This window comes from Centruroides sculpturatus, unplaced genomic scaffold (genome assembly GCF_000671375.1).
Source record: "Centruroides sculpturatus isolate CEXI.00-Female unplaced genomic scaffold, Cexi_2.0 scaffold873, whole genome shotgun sequence".
Lineage (NCBI taxonomy): Eukaryota > Metazoa > Arthropoda > Arachnida > Scorpiones > Buthidae > Centruroides > Centruroides sculpturatus.
The window spans coordinates 300,439-326,099 of record NW_019385041.1 but is presented as its reverse complement, the minus strand read 5'-3'; the positions used below and the strand labels follow the sequence as shown (position 1 = coordinate 326,099).

At 27.9% G+C, this 25,661-nt stretch overlaps 1 protein-coding gene across 5 annotated transcripts in view; it reads left to right on the top strand.

Annotated features, from left to right (window-relative positions):
- The first annotated feature begins 5,383 nt into the window (after window positions 1-5,383).
- Window positions 5,384-25,661, top strand: part of LOC111633764 (secernin-2-like) — a 29,520-nt gene continuing 9,242 nt past the window's right edge. The window contains exons 1-7 of one of the 5 annotated variants that reach the window (XM_023378387.1): window positions 5,384-5,531; window positions 5,610-5,691; window positions 11,262-11,434; window positions 14,278-14,465; window positions 20,529-20,728; window positions 20,811-21,017; window positions 22,851-22,945. In XM_023378387.1, coding sequence (XP_023234155.1) covers window positions 11,264-11,434; window positions 14,278-14,465; window positions 20,529-20,728; window positions 20,811-21,017; window positions 22,851-22,945 — 861 coding nt within the window. In that variant the 5' untranslated portion in view covers window positions 5,384-5,531; window positions 5,610-5,691; window positions 11,262-11,263. Of the gene's footprint in view, window positions 5,532-5,609; window positions 5,692-5,819; window positions 6,010-10,825; window positions 11,040-11,261; window positions 11,435-14,277; window positions 14,466-17,953; window positions 18,154-18,235; window positions 18,443-20,528; window positions 20,729-20,810; window positions 21,018-22,850; window positions 22,946-25,661 lie in introns of those variants that run through there. The other 4 variants (XM_023378388.1, XM_023378385.1, XM_023378386.1 and 1 more) reach the window with 4 other exon arrangements.

The window sequence follows — 25,661 nt, the reverse complement described above, 5'->3', positions numbered from 1 at the left end:
GCTACTTTTTATTCTATTTTTTAATTGCTCAAAATAATAATAATTACCTTTGGAGATGACTTAAAACCAACAGAGAAATATTTTCCTCTTCATCTAGTCTGATAAGTTTTAATTAAAGAAATCATAGCGGCACACGAACAGTCAAAAAGTCGTGTCATTTATAATCATTCCTAATTATCACACGGTAATTTATTAATAAAGTTTTTGCGATGTCACGAAAAACGACAAATTTCTGAACCATTTTGCAATAAATAAAAGAAGATGATATAGAACTTTCTAGAAAATCTTTTTAAATTTGTTCCTGAAAAACAGTAACGATATTAATTGATATGATGAATGCATCTTTAACGAAGAACAAGTATTTTTCATTACACAGTTTCTTTCTGTAGTCCTAGAAATGAAGAAACAAAATCTGATCGAAGAGAAATTAGAATTCAGGTTGTTCTAACGAAAATAAGATCCACTTCCACAATGATTCCTACAGCAAAGTCAAATTTAATGGTCTCTTGTTTTCCGCTCTGGGAAACATGGGAACGAATCCAGATGAGCAAATCCAAGAATTTTTCATCAGCGGTCTATTTGTCTCTTTTGGATATGTCAAACATTATTCTTCTTCAATCGCTGCTTCCTTGTGGGCCTGACGTAATGGACATAGAAAAAGCTCTCATAGAGCCCGCAAGGCGAAAATGGTCAAAATAGAAAAAAAAACGTTCCCTAAAATCCCCTAAAGATACATATTTAGAGTTTATACAGTAGTCTATACAATATATGCATATATATAAATTTATATAATTAGAATAGGCTTACGTGCTGTACAAACTTGTCAGTTACATAAATTTGTCAAAAAATGACTTTTTCCGTATTTTTATAAAAACATTCATAATAATATAAATAGTTTTATTTGATTCAAATACAAATTAGGACATATTTAAAGAATCATTAAATAACTAAGACAACCAAGACACTCTTTCGTGAATCCGAGTTTGCGTTTCAGGTCTTCCAGGGCATTTTCTTGGAATGTTGAGCTTTATTCCTCACCATCCTCAATCCCATATGGGTCTACTAATCAATAATGGTCATGTTAAAAACCTTCCGCACTATTCATAGGGTTTGAATATAAGTGTATAAATCGACCTAAACATGATGTTAATTGTCATGGTATACCTTAAATGGTTAACCTTAAATGAAAATATTTCTTACGAATTTTTCACGAAATATTCTTTATTTCAGTTTTTCGAATTGCCGTTATCTCATATAGTCCTTTCATTTGGTATTTAAATTTGAATTCCTAATTGCTTTATTTTATGAATTATCCTTCATCGTTCGGCGATTTAATTTTTCCCATTCCTAAAACAAAGACAAATTTTAATAAGTAGGCTTATATATAGGAGCAAATAATTTTCAAAAATAATTTAGAAGCATTTCTAAGCTAAACTGCGAAAGATATCTCATTTGGGAATTTGTCATTTGTGCATATTTGATTTATTATTTCGTCGCCTAGATGTCCACACGCCGCGGCGTGTGGACATCTAGGCGACGAAATAATAAATCAAATATGCACAAATGACAAATTCCCAAATGAGATATCTTTCGCAGTTTAGCTTAGAAATGCTTCTAAATTATTTTTGAAAATTATTTGCTCCTATATATAAGCCTACTTATTAAAATTTGTCTTTGTTTTAGGAATGGGAAAAATTAAATCGCCGAACGATGAAGGATAATTCATAAAATAAAGCAATTAGGAATTCAAATTTAAATACCAAATGAAAGGACTATATGAGATAACGGCAATTCGAAAAACTGAAATAAAGAATATTTCGTGAAAAATTCGTAAGAAATATTTTCATTTAAGGTTAACCATTTAAGGTATACCATGACAATTAACATCATGTTTAGGTCGATTTATACACTTATATTCAAACCCTATGAATAGTGCGGAAGGTTTTTAACATGACCATTATTGATTAGTAGACCCATATGGGATTGAGGATGGTGAGGAATAAAGCTCAACATTCCAAGAAAATGCCCTGGAAGACCTGAAACGCAAACTCGGATTCACGAAAGAGTGTCTTGGTTGTCTTAGTTATTTAATGATTCTTTAAATATGTCCTAATTTGTATTTGAATCAAATAAAACTATTTATATTATTATGAATGTTTTTATAAAAATACGGAAAAAGTCATTTTTTGACNAACGGGTTTGCTAGAAAGAAGTCCTCTTAGCTCCCTCGGGATAGAGTTTAAAAAATTAATACATATAGATTAATAAAGGTAAATAAAAAGTTTTATTATTACCTCATGAAATTGTGACAATATGTGCAAATTTTTAAAGCTAATCTAGAAACAATGTTTATTAAGTCATTATTCTTTAGTCGTCCGATTATAGAATTTGAATTACAGTATATCTAGGATATCTGCAAATCTACCAGATAGTTGAAGCAAAATGTCACAGGCAACTAGATCCTGCCTCATGAGAAAAATGCTGTTTGGCTGTTCAATTCCGACATCGTCGGTCTGAACTTCAACATGTGGTAAAATATTTATACTAGTTTCGTATAAAATATAACAAAGTAATTGATGAAGTAATAAATTTATTCGTTTTTATATCAATATACTTATATAATTTTCCATTGCATAAATCTCATCAACATGTCACAGAGCAATTCTACTAAAAGTAAAAAATTTGTAAGGCATATTGTTTCTTTTCTTCAACCCCCTTCTAAAGGTTTATAGATCCACTATTGTTTACAACACTGTTTTTAAAACCGACGTAAATCTACAAGGATGATTGTTTCCTAATATAGGAGCGATTGTTTTTAGTCCATTCGTATTTTCTATTGCTTCTTAATATATTATATAATTATAATGCCAAAATATATTAATTCCGTAACTCACGTTATTTATTTTATAAAAGCATAATAATTTTTTATTTCATTATAATTTAATATAAATTTAAATACATTTATAAATGCAGCGTTTATAGTATTTTCAGACATACAATCATTTTCAAGAAGCCCGAAATTCAATATACGGTAAGTTCTTCACGAATAAAATATAAAATTAAGATTTTTTACTATATTTGTTCTTTGTCAGTTTGTAGCAAAATATTCAAAGTTATTCTTCTAAGTTTGCTTATATCTTTCATGAAACTCTTTCGTGAGAATGAGTTTCATAAAACATTTGAGGAGATTGCTTCACTGCAAATAAAGTTGTTTATATTAATACATACTACTTCAAAATAAATTCTAAATTAGGAATGCTTTGAAAATCTAACCATTGTTTTAAAAATTAATACAGTGTCTAAATTTAATCACCATAGATTATAATATTGAGGTACGCTTTTTCTTTTTTAGATGGCTCATGTCTATAATACTTGCAATACATTAAGGAGAATTTGGGATATAGTTAAGGGTATTTATGTGAAATGCAACGAGAAATTCAATGAATATTTAAAACGCATTATTGGCTTAAATTCATAAACTGAATATTTAGTGAAAATACATTTGCAATGTATTTTAGTGGTTCTCAAATCTATTGTAATTGGTTAAATTGAAATTTTATAATTTTAGAATGAAAACATTAGGACATTGCGCGACTTTGTCGTATCGCGATAGAATTGAAGCGCAGTTGGAGAGAGAGACGATGCTTGCACTTGCCGGGCACGGACAGATGTCATCGGACAGACATCGCTGCACTTGCCGACATAGAGAAGTGATCCAAGAGTAAAAATCAACGTCCATTGCTTCGTTCTCGTGTTTTTTATTTAGTTTTTCGTGCCTATTTTCTGTTAGGCGTGCTCAATCGCTGCAGAAAACAGACTCCACTGTATATCGAAAACCAAGTCGTGTACTCCCACTTTTTATTACATTTTTGGATTCTTCATCGCAATTAATGGAAAAGGCAAAGCTTAATCAAAATCGATCGATTAAATTTTGAAAACGAACGCAATTCTAAAAGCCACAAAGCAGTGGCTTTACTAACTCTCTGTCTCAATGATCTATCTTTATATTTATCTAAGATATTTGATTTTTGTATTAGTATTGGTGTGTATTGATGTCTTGTATTGATATTTGATATTGTATTCATAAATATCAAAGAGAAAACTAATACATTAAAANATCGAAAACCAAGTCGTGTACTCCCACTTTTTATTACATTTTTGGATTCTTCATCGCAATTAATGGAAAAGGCAAAGCTTAATCAAAATCGATCGATTAAATTTTGAAAACGAACGCAATTCTAAAAGCAACAAAGCAGTGGCTTTGCTAACTCTCCGTCTCAATGATCTAATCTATCTTTATATTTATCTAAGATATTTGATTTCTGTATCAGTATTGGTGTGTATTGATGTCTTGTATTGATATTTGATATTGTATTCATAAATATCAAAGAGAAAACTGATACATTAAAAAAATTAAAGTGAAATTAGAAAAGTTTTGTGTTAAATAGTCGTTCTTCCTGAAACAGCGTCGTATCACTTATTAGGGCCCACCAGTGGCCGAGTGGAAAAACCATTGAATACCCATCTAAGTAGGAGCTAATTTCTCATAAAAAGACCTCCCGGGAGACATCCCCACGGTAGATAGCCCAGGTTCGCTTTGCCGTATGCAAATAAACCAATCGTGTCATTTATTTTTCAAATTGTCTGTATAAAAAGTCGTCCTTTTCAGCGCTTGCCTTATTCGTTAGTTACTAGGCTGGTTGGTTGAGCCCAATAACTAGTTTTTTTTAAAACTCTTTCCGTCCTGGGTGCACTAAGAGGGCCTCTTTTACCAAACTATTATGGATTCGGCCAGGCCCGCAATGAGACGGTCGAGTGGTGAGAGAGGGGGCCGACATATCCGGTCGGACCACCCCCTAAAAATTTCCGGTGATTTTTCGACCCGTCCGGATTCGATCCTGGGTCCTCCAGAGCGGTAGACTGCTAACTCGACAGTTCGGCCACTCGGCCGTCTGCCCAATAACTACTGATGAAGAGAGAGCAAAAAATGACATTTAAAAATCGGATAGAAGTACGGAAAAAATGACTCATTGGTGGGCCAGAAGGTTTTGTGATTATTTTATCTTATCTCAAAGATGTCAAAAAGCTAATAAGGGATATGAAAAAAATACCATACTGAAGAGAAAAAAATGATCCGTAACGCGCCTAGGCTATTAGACGATAATTTGTGAAATAAAGATGTTTGATAAGGAAAGCGCCGATAAGAGTATCTATTATTAATCATTAAAAAACAATTTTGACTGGAAAAAGAGTTTTATATTATTTGGATAATATTTATAAAAGTAAACGTTAAAATTAAACTATTGATTTCTTTACTACCGCACTACTACTAAACCCGGTACTGCACCATACTATCGCTTTAACAGATAATATCTTCATAAACAGCTTTCCTGGATAAAATTACTGTGTGTCTTTTTTTTCCTTCGATTTTTTCGCTAATGGCGCGACCTTCAGAACGTAAGAGTAGGTAATGGTACTGTTCCTTCTGATACGGTTGGCAACTTGCTTCCCTGAACTACATTTGACATGTGGTACGCGCTAATGTCTGTAAACGTGAACGTCGATCAATATGTTATTTTTTAACCTTTTTTTTTATTTGATTTTGCTAGGTGTATAAGAGCATTTGCTGGAAGTCAGTGACACGCAGAAAATAGAAGACACGCTGCTGCATAACAAATACCTGCGTAGAAGGTAATACAATTTTAATTAAAAAAAGTTTTTTTTTAATATATATTTTGTGTATAGGCTGTGTTTATACCTCGTATATAAGTAAATTTGCTACCGTAAATTCTCAAATTAATGTTATCTGTAGCCTACTACATATCATTTACACATTTTTTCCGTGACTCATGACTCATAAATAGTTTTGTTTCCATAACACAGTATTGTATTTTGAGATTTAAACTATATGGAATAAGATACAAACTTTTTAAATTTAAGTTTATTCAATAATTAGGAGGGGATAATTATGGAAGATATTGAAATAATGGATGAATTTTCATCCTAAAGGTAAAGAAGAATAGATTTTTATTAATATTCTGCCTTGATTAATTAATTATATATGTAATTGTTTGTTTAAAAAAATATGTTGAATGTTTTTGATAAAGCTTAGTTATTAAAAGCAGTAATGCAAATTTTTTTTTTTAAGTTTCTGTTAATCAATACTAATTGGTACAAGTTTTACACAAACATTCAATCAATTGAATTTTTTATTAACCTATTTGAAACTTCATATTTGTGTATTTAAAATTCAATATATCCTATAACTGTCAATCTCCCAAGAGGACTTTCTATGGGGAAAACTGGCCTCTATTTATTGCTACAAATGTGATGAAATCTGGAAAAGCTCACATTGGTGAGGTGCGAACACACAACCAACTACCAGTGTTCAGTGATTTTATCCAATCAGTCACTGGTAGGCTTNCAGATCGTCATTAATTATATTTTTTATGTCTAAGAGTGATTTGCCAATATAGTCTGGAAATGAATACACCATATGGTAATTCACTAAGTAATTTAGATAAATCAAAAAATTCTCCATAAAATTTACTTAATTTAAAGAATTAAGACTCACTTTGGAAAGTCATTTTTCATAATAATTAAAATTATTAACATCTAAAAGTGGTTCAAATTCTAAAGATTTTATGTCTGAAAATCTGTCAATATAATTATAATTAAATATAGCTTTGTAAAGAAACACACATAAAAATAACATAAAATCTTCTTTACTTTTTAAATTTTAAACAATCCACTTAGTCAAATAGCTCCTATGAGTCACTAATGGATGGAATCATTGGAAGCATTATACACTATTTTGGTGTGTAGCATCCATGAGCTAAACCACCTGAGGTTGGTGCTCTGTAAAGCACATGCGTGAATGCGTGTAATCTGGCTGCTTTACACGATTTAAATATTTTTGCCGTGGAAGCTATCCCATATTTGACAATACAGTGCTTCTATTGAGAATATGCATATACAAATTTATATTTGAATATACAATAACAATCTTAGCATTGTTTTTCACATGTATAGAAATTTGTAATAAAATACATAATGAGGTTATAATAAAATATTAATTTTGAGTAATTCAAAGTACATTAAAATATAAAAATAATTGCATAATATGTATTTATATTTTAGAAAATACAAAGGAAGTGCTGTTTCCACAGCTTCCATGGATGGCATGCCACTGATTAAATGTATACTATGGAGATTCCATTATAGATTCTCCCTAAAAGAAAGAGAATATTATAGATAATTTTGAGTGTTTTTTGTTGTAGATTAATTTTATAGTAAGAAAATCTGAAAAAATTAAAAGCACATCTTGGGCTGTGAACAGCTCACATATTTGTAAAATCTAAGTGACTCGTACAACATGGAATTCAGATAAAACGGAAAAATCAACAGTGTTATAGGGAGGTCGACTGGTATTTTAATGTACTTATTTTCTAATATAATATTTTCTACAAACTTTATAATTTAAAATAAGTAAATTAAAATGTACAAAAAACACTGAAAACACTACAAAATATTGATGTGTTTTTTGATGCTGAAAACTTAAATGGCTAAATTTCAAGTAATAAAGTACTGTATATAGTTTATTTTTATGTCAATATTACATAAATAATAAATGCACTACTTCATACATCAAATTAGATGGTGAAAATATCAATATGATTATATTATCAATACTGTCTTTCATATTTTTTAAAAGAATTTAAAAAGATTTAAAACATTATTTAGCTAATTTTTACAAAAAAACAAAACAAAATTCTAAAGGTAGGTGGATTAATTAGCTTCTAATCATTAAATTAGCCATATTATAGTCTGATAATTTGACACTTTATTTGACTACTAATAAATTAGGTTTAGAGATGATGATGATTCAAATTAATTATTAGTGAAATTTATTAGTGTTATTTAGTTATAATTTGTCAATAATTTCAAAATTTAAAAAGATACATTTCATTTAGTACAAAAAGTTTCTATAATTATGTAATTGAAATAATAATAATAATGGTTTTGAAATTTTTAGTTACCTTATTTTAAGATTTTTATTAAAATCTTAAAGCTTTGAGGATAGATCTTTTGTCCCATGAACATGAAAATGTTTGAGAATATCTGTAATCATTAGTTTTTAAGAAAACAACATATTAAAAGTATATTAAAGAAGTTTACAAATTATTATTTAATTAAAGATGGAATTATTTGTCTGTGTATGTTTTAATAATAATAATAATATAATGCCATATTGTTAGGAAATTCCTGAATACAGACACTGACACACTTATTTAATTTTAGTTTTTGGTTGCTATGTCTTGACTCTGGTCCAGCATAGTACACAGCCACCGGTATCAACCGAGTATAACCCATTAAATACTGTATAATAATATAATAATAATAATAATAATACATTAATGAAATGTGTTCTAAGGAATGATAGAAATATACACTGAACTCCCTATTATCTGTGGATGGATTATCCATGCATTGTCAAAATATTTTATCTGACTTGTTCATGGGGTTAACAAATGGGAAATTGTATACACATCATTAGTGTATAAGCAGTAAGCTTTCAAGCACAACTGACTTTCCAATAAATGATCTAAAATATCCAACAACATATTTGAAAAAAAATATCCTACTAGTCCTAAAATTATAATGTAGTTATTTGGACTATGTTTATTGACTAAATATACATAACAGCTTATGAAACTTGGGACTCACACTTGCATCATGTATATATCAAGTTGAACTGTATGTATACTATAGTTCATTTAAAACTTCTGAATAGCTTTTTTTTAATAGTTTAAAGGACTATTTTGGATTATTCATACTTTTCAGTTTTCTGTGCACACCCATCAATAATTAGCATGGATAATTGGGAATTTGGTGTATTTATCTCAGATGTGTATTCTTTTTGCAGACAATAAAAGTTTTTTTTAGAAAATTAATGTAAAATACATAAACTTTACAAAATTCATTTAAATTTTATATACTTTTTCTAATCAAGATATTTATAGTTTTATTACAGGTTTAATCAATATTTTATTATATATTGATTAGATTTGAAAATGTCACAATTTTATTTCTCTGATGTGATATTTTCTAAAGTATTAAATACAGTAGCGTGCTGTGACATTTGATGATAGGAAAGTTGTGTTTTCATAAAAATTTTAAACAAATACTGGAAATGACAAAAATAAACAGTTTATTTATTTTAATTCTAAAATAGATAATTGACATGAAACTAAGATATAAGAATTTGTTTTTATTATTTTTTATAAACTAACTCTATTTGGCAATTTTTTCCACAAAATCATTAATTACTTTATCATAAAAATTGCTTGTTGTCAATTCCATCAAAGTATTTAAAAGCTCTTTTTCTATTGAAAGCAAAGCTAGTGACAACAATCTTTCCTCTGACTGAATGAATGTTCCTTGCCAATGTATCAATTTGCTTCATGGTTGAAAAACTGTGCTGAACAGATGCACTTGTGGATGGTACCATAAAAATTAATGATATTAAATCATATCATTATTTTAGTACATCTTTGTTCAGATCGTCATTAATTATATTTTTTATGTCTAAGAGTGATTTGCCAATATAGTCTGGAAATGAATACACCATATGGTAATTCACTAAGTAATTTAGATAAATCAAAAAATTCTCCATAAAATTTACTTAATTTAAAGAATTAAGACTCACTTTGGAAAGTCATTTTTCATAATAATTAAAATTATTAACATCTAAAAGTGGTTCAAATTCTAAAGATTTTATGTCTGAAAATCTGTCAATATAATTATAATTAAATATAGCTTTGTAAAGAAACACACATAAAAATAACATAAAATCTTCTTTACTTTTTAAATTTTAAACAATCCACTTAGTCAAATAGCTCCTATGAGTCACTAATGGATGGAATCATTGGAAGCATTATACACTATTTTGGTGTGTAGCATCCATGAGCTAAACCACCTGAGGTTGGTGCTCTGTAAAGCACATGCGTGAATGCGTGTAATCTGGCTGCTTTACACGATTTAAATATTTTTGCCGTGGAAGCTATCCCATATTTGACAATACAGTGCTTCTATTGAGAATATGCATATACAAATTTATATTTGAATATACAATAACAATCTTAGCATTGTTTTTCACATGTATAGAAATTTGTAATAAAATACATAATGAGGTTATAATAAAATATTAATTTTGAGTAATTCAAAGTACATTAAAATATAAAAATAATTGCATAATATGTATTTATATTTTAGAAAATACAAAGGAAGTGCTGTTTCCACAGCTTCCATGGATGGCATGCCACTGATTAAATGTATACTATGGAGATTCCATTATAGATTCTCCCTAAAAGAAAGAGAATATTATAGATAATTTTGAGTGTTTTTTGTTGTAGATTAATTTTATAGTAAGAAAATCTGAAAAAATTAAAAGCACATCTTTAAACTTTTTTTAGTTCCCAATTAAATGTAAACAGATGAGCTAGATGCTTAAAACTTAAATCTTATTTAAATACTTTATATAAATTAGATAGGATAATAAAAATGTTAATAAAGAAAGATCTGAATATGATATGCATTTATTAACATTTTGGGAAATACAGGAAATCTTTTTTAGTTTGAAATTTAGGGTACAAAATATTAGTGACTTCAAATTATGAAACTTTGAATTATCCAAGTTTAACATATTTCTGTACAATATACCAAATGCCACATAAATGATGTAATTTATTAAGTAAGTGGAATATAGTTACTTATACAGAATGCTATGTCATTAATTAATAATTAATAATAATAATATAAATAAATTGCAGGTAAACTGCACATGTCTGGTGAGAACCTCAGCTTGCCAGATAGGTTTTTCTGAAAAGTAAAGCTGAATTACTCAAAATGTAGCTCCAATTATTTTAAAAGTGGCCCAAAAAAGTAGTAAGTTGTCCAAATGAAGTAGCCCAGAGTCCTACAAATATCTCAACCAATTACAAAGTAGCCATATTTTGAACTTACCAACTTCTTATCAGGTAAATCTTTCTATCCCTAGCCGAGACAAAAATACAGTTATGAACTAATAGTATTTCAAACTCTCCTAGTTTGAATTAACAAGGATTTCTTGTATTGCTTTAGGGAGTCTATTTTCTGTGCAATTTAATTGATAAGTTTATTAGTTTTATATTAAAAAGTAATATAATTAATTTGATTTTTTTTTTATTAATATCATTCCTATGTTTCTTTTTATGAAATAGATATGGCATCTCCCAAATTGAAGTGTTCCAGCTGTGATACATTTGTTGTTTTACCACCAGTCACAGCAAATAATTTTATTATATTTGGGAAAAATTCAGATAGGCCTTCTGAAGAAGTACAAGAAGTGGTATATGTCTCATCTCGAGATTATTCTCCTGGAACAAAATTAAAGGTAAAAGAACTTGTTTTTATAGAAGAAAGAAATTATCTTTGATATTAATCATTTGTCTTTTAATAAAAAGAAAGAATATACAAAATAACCATATTAATTTTGTATTTTCATTAAATTTAACAATATACACTTAATTTAATAGATGTTATTTAATACGAATATACTTTATAGCAGATTTTGACTGTTGTTTGATTATATGTTTACATTAACTCAAGGTGGTATAACTATCAGCTTCACAGCCAAATTCAGCTCAATCTTGGTAGTGAATTGATCTGCATTGTTGTCATTTGGTAATTACAGCATTTGTCTCAATATGATTTGCCACGTTCTACTTTTGTGCACTCAACAGGAGTAGAATATTTGGATATATTTCCAAATTTAATGTTTTTTAAGTAGGACTGCATTTAGCATAAGGTACAGTACAGTACATTAGTTACAAGCTGGGAGCCCTCACTTTAAAACCTCACTCCTCACAAAAAAACTATATAAAAAAACAATTTAGTTATTGGACTGCAATTTTGAAATTGCAGACGTGTACATTCCCATTGTCATCTTTCTGTTACGATATGTACTGGTGGCGACACATAGCGGCCAACAAAAAACGAAAGTCGTCTGTCGTCTGTCATACAGTCCATAACGAGTGTCTCCTCTTTAGTAGTAATAAATAATAATTTAAGTTTTGTCAGTCTTGTGCATTATACAACATATAATATAACACTTTCTTCCTTCATTAATCTCAAGAACAGTTAGATAGATGAAAATCAAGAACAGAAATGGAAATCTTATGGGCCAGAGATCCTGACTAACTATATATGAGCTTCTAGTCTGAAAGTCACATGATTTTTTTTAATTAAAATTTAAAAGATGATTAAAACCTGGCACTGTGACAATGTCACAATAAATGATTATAGTTGAAAAATAAAATGTATATTTTTAAATATTAAATTTATAAAGCCAAATAAACTGCCAAATTATTGGACTATGAGATGTCTATGAAATTAATTAGATACTAAATAATTTGTCTATAGGTAGACAATTATGCTGTCATTTCATGCTAGGCTTAATAATCATAACAAATTAAATTTAACTTAGAATTTTTTGGAAGAAAAGAATCAGCCTAAAGTGGACTTTAACCTGCAACTCCTGCATACCATGAAGACCTGTTGCCAGTTATTCTACTCAGATCTCCAACCAATCTTCATATTTAGAACTATTAATTTAGATATAATCATACTTGTCGTCATTGACTGGGAGTACTTTAAGCACCTGTACCCTTCCTCCTTAGCACTCAGCCAGCTAATAATGGAAATTATTTATTGTGTCTACATTATTTAAGTTAATTTGATGATTTTTTTAAAACATTACATTAAAATGTACACTAACTGTTGTTCTGGCAGATTAAATTATCTTTCTTACTATACTTGCAATGAATTTGCAAATAATAGAGTATTTGCAAATAATAGAGTATTATTTGCAAATAGAGTTAATAGCAAATAAAACAAGAGAAACATTAATACCAGAAATTAGGAAGCTGCTTATTTTGTAACAATACTTGACTCAACATCGCTGTTGTCCAGTTTAATAAAAACCTACCTATTAACATTAGGTATGATATTGCAAAATATGACATTAGAGAAACATTTATTGGGTTCATCAGTATCACACATCATAATTCCTTATGTTTAGAGGTAGTATTAAAAAACATTAGTGAACACTTCAGTCCAAAAGCCATAAATTGTATTCTAGTGAGGTTTTAATAACAATTAGTCGAAAATTTTTTATTTGCCATTCAAAAGTGTAAACGTGGCCCTGTTTTTAAACCATTTTAACTAAATGTTCCAAAACTTTCATAGTCAATGAAATGCTTTGTTTAAATCAGTATTTATACAAAGTTTATTCATATTTATCAATATAGATGCTTGCTGATCATTAAGTTTATTGACAATAAACCAATGTTGAGTCAACTTGATATACTATTTACAGGATACAATTATGTTGTGAATGAGATTATTACATAAATATTGTCTAGCTATATTCTCAGTTATTTAAATAATAATTCAAAATGTCTTACTTTCCACATGCAGATGAAAAAAATTATTTTTTAATCCTGTGATTTAAGCTGACAAGTACAGTTTGGCCCCTTAACTCAAAAAAAATTAGACCAGAAGATTATTAAAAGAATTTTTAAAAATGAAAATGAATGTTTAAATATTGCTTTTATTTATAAGAAGCAAAACTATGAACAATTTTATATTTACTGTTTGAAATAATTTTTAACATTTAACATAAATCTTAATAATATAAAATGTCTTTTTAATGANTCAGTATTTATACAAAGTTTATTCATATTTATCAATATAGATGCTTGCTGATCATTAAGTTTATTGACAATAAACCAATGTTGAGTCAACTTGATATACTATTTACAGGATACAATTATGTTGTGAATGAGATTATTACATAAATATTGTCTAGCTATATTCTCAGTTATTTAAATAATAATTCAAAATGTCTTACTTTCCACATGCAGATGAAAAAAATTATTTTTTAATCCTGTGATTTAAGCTGACAAGTACAGTTTGGCCCCTTAACTCAAAAAAAATTAGACCAGAAGATTATTAAAAGAATTTTTAAAAATGAAAATGAATGTTTAAATATTGCTTTTATTTATAAGAAGCAAAACTATGAACAATTTTATATTTACTGTTTGAAATAATTTTTAACATTTAACATAAATCTTAATAATATAAAATGTCTTTTTAATGAAGTTTTCATTAACTTGTGCATAAGTAAATATTTGTGTTTGCTTTGATAGCTAACTCTGTTTTAACTTACTTTTTTAGTGTACTTACATAGAAATTGATCAGGTACAGCATTCATATGCTGTAATCTTGAGTAAACCTGCATGGATGTGGGGAGCTGAAATGGGAGCAAATGAGCATGGTGTATGTATAGGAAATGAAGCTGTATGGACTGCTCTTAATAGTTCACGTGACAATGAAAAAGCATTATTAGGGATGGATCTTCTTAGGTAAAAGCAAGTAGGCCTATATGTACAAATAATATAAAGTTAATTTGTTATTTATACAAAATTTTTTTATTAATGTTAAATTAGATGTTTTGATCCTACTTTATTAACANTTTATATGAATTCCATGTTGTACGAGTCACTTAAAGTTTAGAAATACGTAAGTTGTTCACAGCCCAGCACACGTATTTGTAAAATCTAAGTGACTCGTACAACATGGAATTCATATAAAACTGAATTATCAACAGTATTATAAGGGGGTCGACCCCTAAAGCTAATTCCATTCAAAGTTAATTCCATTAAAAAAATGGAATTAATATCAAAGCTTTATTTATACCTTAGGTGGATAAATAAACCATATGTCTAACTATGAAATAAATAATAGTACAAAGTATTACACAACTTGCATATATAATAAACTTCCTGAATCCTGATGCATTGATACAAAACCAAATCATTACCATGATTAATCAAGCTATTATTTTGCTATTATTAATAATTAGATATTAAGTAATTTAGTAATAGATGTAGACATTAAGCACTATCTCTTATCTAAATTAATAATCGTAATTTTTAATAATTTATTAAATAATTTTGAACCATCTGGGAGGAAACAACTAGTCCGGAGCAGTTCTTTCAGACAGTTCTAAATTATTTAATAAATTATTAAAAATTATAATTATTAATTATTTAGATAAGAGATGATGCCTAATGTCTACATTTATTGATATTACTAAATTACTTAATATCTAATGATTAATAATAGCAAAATAATAACCTGATTAATTACGGTGATCATTTGGCACAACTTGCATATAGTGACATACTCCTGTAAATTGAATTAGTTAATAGAAGTTGAATGGAAAACTTGATTTGATTTAAATTATTATATAAATCAAAATCAAGTTTTTTATAGAATTGATGAAAAAAATAATAAAGACTGGAATACTGGAAAAAAATGTTTACTGTGTATCTGTGCAGATAAGATGACGTATAAATTTTCATCAAAGTTTTATAGTTTTAGCATATATCTGTCCTATAAGACGACTCCCAAACTATCAACAGCTTATGAATTTAGTTTAGATCAGCGATCATCATCTGGATAATAACACTATATAGTGTATATGGAATTATGTCTTATTTGTAATTTTTTGAAAGTACAGTGGAACCCCAGTTAACGAACGTCCTGGTTAACGACCAAATCAGTTAACGAACTTTTATTTTGCAAAAATTTTGTCTCAGATAACGAACAAAATTCAGATAACAAACGTAATGGTATTTTGTGTCAAATTTTAGTTGGTGTTAGGCATGCGTGAGTTAAGCATTGCTTTTCTGAGTGTTTGTGCTATACTTCTTTTTTCAGTTTTGTGATTTATATATTTAATCAATATGGCATCCAAGAAAGAAAAAAGTCATAGTGGCAGTAGAAAACGACAACGCAATATAAACGACAATGTGCTATCGCATTTGAGAAAAATTTTGATTAAAATAGTAAGACAATCAACTTTACATCAATTTCTTCCTTACAGAAAGAGTTTGTTTGTTTGTTAAGTTATGGCAATGCAACACTTGGGCGATCTGCCTAGGGGAATGCCTTCTGGGAGGTGTTTTTAAGGGAAACTGGCCTCTATTCAGGTGTTACAGACGTGGAGAAAACCTGGAAAACTCCACATGGCCGGCCCGTCTGAACGAGGTGCGAACCCACGAACGAACTCCCCGTGTTCAAGATACGAAGACCACTTAGCCACTGGTGGGTTTTTTTTTTACTGAAAGAGACTTCGACTCAAAGAATCTTCCAATGAAGTGCTACCCGTTATTTTTTTGGAGGGGATTCCCCTTCTAAGCATTAAGGTTCGTATATCTTCACTTTTTTGCCACCAACTATAACAAATGAAGGTATGTACAGTGCTGGTTTATTAAACAAAGTTTACATGTTTGTTGCTGTAATGATAGATACTACATTTTCATTAAAGAAAATTACTGTATATTACAAATAAAATCATAAAAATTTTGGAGACTAGACTGGATTAATTGCATTTGCATTAATTTCTATGGGAAAAATTGCTTCAGTTAACAAATGGAGTCGCAGAACGGATTAAGTTCGTTAACTGGGGTTCCACTGTACTTCAAATTTTATTTTCTTGCATCTGGCAGCACTGCCTTGTAATTGTTGCAAACATTCACACTGATTCAGGAATTTGGGTAATTATCTTGACTATTCACAAAAGCGTTGTATGGACTATTCTATTTTGTTGATATACCCTACTCTCTACCAGTAAATAATTACGGTTTGTTGGTTTTTTATAATGGTCTTAATTTATATAAATTTCAATTTTGTTTTTTTTGTTTTTTATTTGTCCTCTAAGACAACCCCAGATTTTGGGGGTCTTTTTTTTATGATTCAACTATTGCCTTATCTGGCAGATATATGGTAATTGAAAAGTTTCAGAAGTTTATCCATTCCAAATGTCTTTTGGAATGGATAAACATTTTTTCCCATTATTTCAATTTAAACCATTTTCAAATTAAAAAAAAACATTTGAAGAAATAGGAGCAGTGAATCATTTATCCAAAAACTGTAATAACTTAAGATTTACAGCTTTGCACTGAAATGTTGTAAATTGTATATTGAATATAATAGATCTCATTTTAAAACTGTTTTTGTAAATTTTATAAATTTTGTTAATAGAAGTATTACACACTAAAACTCTTTTACTTTAAAATACAGTAGAGCATCGATTATCTGACTCAATCGAGGACTCGGGTTGGTCGGATAACTGAAAAAATTGGATAACCGAAAATAATGAAAAAAATATATTATTACTATAGTATATTAGTATATCACTATTAATTAGTTAAATGTAATTAGTATATTAGTATATCGTTAACCTACTTCGCGTTGAATTTTCATTGATGTTAGGCCTAACAAATTTTTTTTTAAAATAATAATCGTCACTATTGTATCGTTAAAATTATTTTTAAATTATTTTATTGCTCACAAAACAAACAACCACTCATAATTAGAAAATTAAATCTCATTTAAATACTGGCTTCCCTTTCATGGTCGAGCTAGTATTGCCAGCTAAAACATGCAAAAATTTAACAAAAATTATATTAAAGTAGCCAAGACATATCCAAATATTGTAGCACCACATCACTAGCAGACATTTGAAATTTGCCGACTAGAACGGTCAGTTAACCGATGTGACGGTTAATCGGGGGTCGGATAATCGATGCTCTACTTTAGTTAATTATCAATAGTTTTTAGATCTTTCTGTATATACAAAATTCAATATCTTTGAAGTACACTTATAACTTTAAATTTTATCTTTAAAAATATCCGGTTATATCATTAATTTTCATATATATGTTTGATTGCTTTTTTAACCTGATGATGATGATTTAAAAATATATTATTTGCTGGATATTACTGGTATCATTTCATTATTTATATTTGTAATCTAGTATTATATAAATTATATTTTTTTTAGATTGGGATTAGAGCGTGGCAATACTGCAAGAGAAGCACTTGACGTAATAACCCAATTGCTAGAAAAATATGGCCAAGGGGGTCCTTGTTCTGATATTATGCCATCCTTTACATACCATAACAGTTTCCTTATTGTTGATAGAAAAGAAGCTTGGATTTTGGAAACAGCAGGAAAACTGTGGGCAGCTGAACATGTTACAAGTTAGTGAAAGTAAAATTTGATATTAACTAAAATATTTTGGTAGTAAATTTTATTTATTGATTTCTTAATTGATTATTTTAGGTGGATTTAGAAATATATCAAATAGTTTATCAATTCATACTAAAATAGATTTAATGAGTGAAAACTTGAAAGAATATGCCATGAAACATAAACTTTGGCATTTGTCTCAAGGAGAATTTGACTTTGCTGAAGCATTTGGTGATGGAACTGGAGATGATCCTAGATTTAAAAGTGGAAGACAATTATTGGCTCAGCATTCAGTTTCAAGTAAAATCTTATGAAATATCAATGATATATTTTTACTCTAAGCAGTGTGTTCTATAAGTCATGATCATTCTGTGAAATTTTTAAGCTCAAATTTAATTACTATTATTGATGATAATAATTAAATTTAAATATATATTATAGGCAATAAAATAACTGATTTTATCATTTCTCCAAAATATTAACATTATTTTCTTTTTATCTACTTTTTGATATAAATTTAATAATTTAAAATTATATTTAAATTATCCGTCAATGTCAAAAATGTAATTGTGTCAATGTCAAAAAATATGTGTTAATTATATAGAAAATATTTTTACTGTTTACTGTATTATGTATACTGTGTATTTTTACTGTATACTGATAGCTTATAGAACATATGGACATATTAGACACATCCATATTTTAGCTAGTAATATTCAGGAAAATATTTTAATGTATTTAAAATACATTAAAATATTTTCCTGAAATATTTTAATGTATTTCAGGAATAACAAACCTTTAATATTTATTAAGGTCTCCAGAGTGTTAATTGGGCTGCAATTTGAAGACTATACTTATAGGTCTATACTTATAGACTTATATATACTTATAGACTATACTTATAAACTTATATAACTTATAGGTCTATACTGTAGACCTATAAGTTTCCAATGTAATCCGTCCATCTTTGCTTAATCTCAAGAATGAAGTTTGAAATCCCTAGGGCAGGAGGCCCTGATTAATTATATGTGAATTTCTGATGTAAACCAGAAGTTCACATATAGTTAATCATGTTATTTCAGTTCAAAACTTTTCTCCTTAAAGCAGTTAATAGATGACTGCCACAACTGTATTAATAAAGGAAAAGTATGATGTACAGGTAGAAGCCACTACCATCAATAATTTGAGGCGGAGAACACACATTTTAAATTAAATAAACTAAAAACATGATTAAAAATTGCAGCCTAGCATTGTGACAATGTCACAATAAATAATTGCTCATTGTCAGATATGTTTAAATTAGAAAGAAAAACTCAAATATTAGGTTGGTGGTAGTGGTATTTAATATGTTTAAAAAAACTGAGATTGAAAATATTCATATTTCTGAGAACAAAATAAAACATTTTGCAAGTTATAAAAATATAAGTAGATATTAAATGATTATTTTGTTTAATTAAATAAGGAGTTATATGATGTATTGCTTTATACAAACTGCATAATCAACTGTTCATATGAAAATTTGATATTATATGTTTTTTAATTGGACATAGTAATTCTTTATAATGTTTTGTCTGTTTGTATAATATAAAACTGATTAATTAATAACATCAAGCAATACTACTAACTTTTGAATTATTATTTTTTCCTAATATAAAAATAATAATTCTTGTAAAATTGGTCTTTGGATGCTTAAGTAATAAGAATAAATTAATGAAACATTTTTTAAGGATGATAGAAACATATTTATCTCAGATACATAGCTACTATTTCAGTAACATTTTATTACTAATCTTTCGTGATTATTCTTACTAATCTATCAATATAATGAGTGGAAATCAATAATTGTAAAATTAGTCACATAAATTAAAATTTAGAATAATTGTATGTAAAGATAAGGTAAAGATAAGGTAAATGCTATATTATTAAATACTGTAACTCCTACATTCTGATCTCTGAATAAGTCAAACTGATGAGGGCTACGCCCAAAATACATATCTGACAGAGAGATTAGTAATAAAATGCTTCTGAAACAGTAACTATCTTAGTCCTTGTCTGATTAGTTCCAAAAAGCAACCTCACAATTAGTGAATAAAGCTATTTTATTATTGAAAACGACATTAATTAAGCTAATATAATAAGATATTTGTAGTTTTATTATAGATGGTTATTCAATATTTTATTATATTGATTAGTTTTGAAAATGCCATAATTTTTTTTTTTTTTTTTTTTTATGTATGCTATAAAGATATTGAAAAAGATTTCAAATGATACACTAAAAGAATGAAAATTGAACATGCAACATTGAATGTTGTAGAACAAAATTAAGTACAGGTAACCCCCATATAACACAGCACTTCTATAGCACGGATTCACTCTAATTTTTTAGATTGGGATTAGAGCGTAGCAATACTGCAAGAGAAGCACTTGACGTAATAACCCAATTGCTAGAAAAATATGGCCAAGGGGGTCCTTGTTCTGATATTATGCCATCCTTTACATACCATAACAGTTTCCTTATTGTTGATAGAAAAGAAGCTTGGATTTTGGAAACAGCAGGAAAACTGTGGGCAGCTGAACATGTTACAAGTTAGTGAAAGTAAAATTTGATATTAACTAAAATATTTTGGTAGTAAATTTTATTTATTGATTTCTTAATTGATTATTTTAGGTGGATTTAGAAATATATCAAATAGTTTATCAATTCATACTAAAATAGATTTAATGAGTGAAAACTTGAAAGAATATGCCATGAAACATAAACTTTGGCATTTGTCTCAAGGAGAATTTGACTTTGCTGAAGCATTTGGTGATGGAACTGGAGATGATCCTAGATTTAAAAGTGGAAGACAATTATTGGCTCAGCATTCAGTTTCAAGTAAAATCTTATGAAATATCAATGATATATTTTTACTCTAAGCAGTGTGTTCTATAAGTCATGATCATTCTGTGAAATTTTTAAGCTCAAATTTAATTACTATTATTGATGATAATAATTAAATTTAAATATATATTATAGGCAATAAAATAACTGATTTTATCATTTCTCCAAAATATTAACATTATTTTCTTTTTATCTACTTTTTGATATAAATTTAATAATTTAAAATTATATTTAAATTATCCGTCAATGTCAAAAATGTAATTGTGTCAATGTCAAAAAATATGTGTTAATTATATAGAAAATATTTTTACTGTTTACTGTATTATGTATACTGTGTATTTTTACTGTATACTGATAGCTTATAGAACATATGGACATATTAGACACATCCATATTTTAGCTAGTAATATTCAGGAAAATATTTTAATGTATTTAAAATACATTAAAATATTTTCCTGAAATATTTTAATGTATTTCAGGAATAACAAACCTTTAATATTTATTAAGGTCTCCAGAGTGTTAATTGGGCTGCAATTTGAAGACTATACTTATAGGTCTATACTTATAGACTTATATATACTTATAGACTATACTTATAAACTTATATAACTTATAGGTCTATACTGTAGACCTATAAGTTTCCAATGTAATCCGTCCATCTTTGCTTAATCTCAAGAATGAAGTTTGAAATCCCTAGGGCAGGAGGCCCTGATTAATTATATGTGAATTTCTGATGTAAACCAGAAGTTCACATATAGTTAATCATGTTATTTCAGTTCAAAACTTTTCTCCTTAAAGCAGTTAATAGATGACTGCCACAACTGTATTAATAAAGGAAAAGTATGATGTACAGGTAGAAGCCACTACCATCAATAATTTGAGGTGGAGAACACACATTTTAAATTAAATAAACTAAAAACATGATTAAAAATTGCAGCCTAGCATTGTGACAATGTCACAATAAATAATTGCTCATTGTCAGATATGTTTAAATTAGAAAGAAAAACTCAAATATTAGGTTGGTGGTAGTGGTATTTAATATGTTTAAAAAAACTGAGATTGAAAATATTCATATTTCTGAGAACAAAATAAAACATTTTGCAAGTTATAAAAATATAAGTAGATATTAAANATAAGGAAATTTATAAAGATCTTTTAACTAGAAGCAAGCAATCTAAAATTACATACACTTTTTGCAAAAGGTAAAGCATGAATCTGAAAATAATGCAGAAAAATGCTCAGAGGATAACAATAACTTGCCAAAAATAAAACGCTCTCGGTTAATAGTGCTTTTAGTGATGACAAAGAAAACATTGTCTGTATTAATATGTATCACTTAAGAAAATTTTAATAAAGATATTTAACTTAATTATGAAAATATAGTAGCATGTTTTTTAATTTTTGGAACCTAACCCTCCTTTTCGTACTAGTTCTTTGATTCGCATAACACGGCAATTTTTTGGAACGTAACTACCATGTTATACGGGGGTTACCGGTATATAAAATTTCTATTTTTAAAAAGTTTTGCATACTTTGTATATAAACTAAGCATGGTTTGATTAAGTCAAAAATGTTTCCGAATGAATCTTTTTAAGCAACCTAAATAATGAATTTTTTTTATTTATGAATTTTTTCATTAATGTTTATATAAAACTTTTTCTGCTATCTTTCTCCTATTTTTAATGATATCAGAAAGTTTCATATAAAGATAAAGAAAAATAGATATTCAAAATATGAACTATAATTTTAATTTGTTTCATTTATTTGTTTAAAATTCTTAAGTACCAATAAAAAGTATATCAATAAAATTGTTTATGTAATTTTCAGAGGATTTTTCTGAAAGGCATATGATGAAAATATTACGTGATACCACAAGTGGAATATGTATGTGTTCAGGTTCATTTGTCTCAACTGCAAGTCAGGTATTTTATCATTTTTAATAAAACACATGGTAGCAAAAAATATTCTCGGAATGATATTGATAACATACTTATAATGATAAAACAGCAAATTTGTTATAAACTAATTTGATGATATATTATACACACGATAAAGTATTTGCTTCATGATAAAATATAGGATGTTTTATTGTAAAAAATATAGATTCCTTCTCATAATGTTTCAAAAATGAATATAATTGATGTGTCAAAGATGATTCTTGCTCAGATTGGCTATCAGCTGCAGCAAATGAGGAAACATCACTAGAAATAGAAAAATTGAGAGGTGTAATAGAAGCTGCACTGATACATATACTAAAAATGCACTTCAGTAACCATAAATTGTATGTTAATTTTTATTTTAAATGAAATTAACTGCAATTTATCGTTATTGATTATTTATTTTTTCTATGAGTAATAGAAGACAGAATGTTTAAAAGATAAAATTGGGAATTTTGTGTTGGAATGGATATTTGTAACCCTTATTTAGGGCTGTGTAATTTGTACTGATTTCCTCAGATAATTTTGTCATTTTTGTGTAAATATAACCATACATTCAATGGCTAGATGGCTGAGGCAGAAAAGGTATCAGCCTATCTCTCTGGAACCCATATTTGAGTTTGGATTGGTCAGTAATTTTCAAGTGTGCAAAATAACAAGAACTGTACTTTGTATTCTCTGCATTATAGTGGAAAACTGCTGAAAGAAACTCTTTTAAAGAAAATGTTCCATATATATAATTAAAAAAGATAGAAATTGAATTTCTTGAACTTTTTGAAGCAATTATTGTATTAATGTAATTATATATTTTTCTTTGGTCTCAAAATCTTAATATTTTGAAATTATTGAAAATTGGAGTTTTGGAATGTTTTGGTTATTGAATATGTAAAAGAACTAAAGTATTCTGAAAAAAAGAATAATTTGTTCAAAATGATTATTTTTAAAAAAGTTATGAAATATTTAACAATAGTTTTATAACAAATTTGTTTATTTTTAATTAATTTATTTAGATGATAATATATAAAAAAAATTTTTAGATGTTAAAAAAAACACATACAGAATAACAGAATAGAGGAATATTCTAATCAATAGTTAGAATATACTTCATAAATAAAATAAAATTACATGCTACTGAAATAAGCTTATTAAAGTATCACTATTGAAAAATATATATCAGTATAGTTCCAGCTACTAGATATCTCTGCAGTTGAAATTTAACCAAAATCGAAAGGAATATTATTTGGAATGTGCTGAAGCAATTAAAAAAAATAGTTTCAGAATATTAGTTTTAGTATTTTTTATTAAGCAGAAAATACTGATAAAAATATATATAAAAATACAATTGTTAAACAAATGAAGAGCAATCAGTACAGTAGAGCATCGATTAGCTGATTCAATTGGGGTCTCAGGTTGGTCGGATAACCGAAAAGAATGAAAAAAATACATTATTAGTATAGTATATTAGTATATCCCATGTAATTAGTATATTAGTATATCGCTATTAACCAACTTCGCATTGAATTTTCATCGATGTTAAGCCTAACAATTTTTTTTTTATTTTTTTAATAATAATCATCGCTATTGTATCATTAAAAATTATTTTAAAATTATTTTATTGCACACAAAACAAACAACCACTCATAATTAGAAAATTAAGTCTCGTTTAAATACTGGCCTCCCTTCAATGGTCAAGCTATGTTGCCAGCTAAAACATGCAAAAATTTATCAAAAATAATATTAAAGTAGCCAAGACATAGCCAAATATCGTAATGCCACATCACTAGCGGATATTTGAAATTTGCCGACTAGAACGGTCGGTTAACCGATGTGATGTTAATCGGGGGTCAGATAATCGATGCTCTACTGTATTTGTAATTCTGTTAATGAATTACTCAAAGAAGCTATCTTTTAGTCATACTGAAATTAATAGAGGTAACAATAGAAACTATACAATATGTGTTCTACTCATCTGATACATAATGCATCTGATTGCATCTGATACATAATGCTTTAGACCAGTGTTGTCCAACCAAAATTGTTTACTTAGCCAAAACCAAAAATAAAAATACATTGTGGGCCACACATTTATTTAAAACAAAACATATACAATTATACAGTATTTTGTATGTATTTTAATGTGAAACTTGCTTTTCAATTTTTTCACTTAATTTTTTAATGTCAAGAGGTAGGTACTTTTGATGTTGTACAACATAATTGGTTTTTTAAATTTTTATCGGTCAATGACTGATAAAAATTAAAAAATTATTATGACTTTTACATTTAACAATCTTCAATTTTGAGAAAAAAGATTCACAAATATAGGTGATTCCCATTGCAGCTATAATGCTCATTGCAGTTTTTTGGGTTAGGGAATGTATTATTACAGACACATTTTGTATAAAACTGAACTTTGTTATTGGCCTCAAACATATATTTCAATTCAGAAAAAGAATGGAGGTCTATCAAATCTATCTGCAAATTTGTTGGAGCTTGTTCCACAATAATGTCAAATGGACAAAAGTAAGTATTAAATACTAGTAGCCAGGGATGCCCCTAATGCACATTCTACACATTCCTTGACAGATGACAGCTATGCAAATAGTGGGATCAATGGCTTATATAAGTAGATATTCTCATAAATTTTTAAATATAAAAATCTTTCTTGAAATTTTCTTAGTAAATTAGTAATTTGTTGTGCATA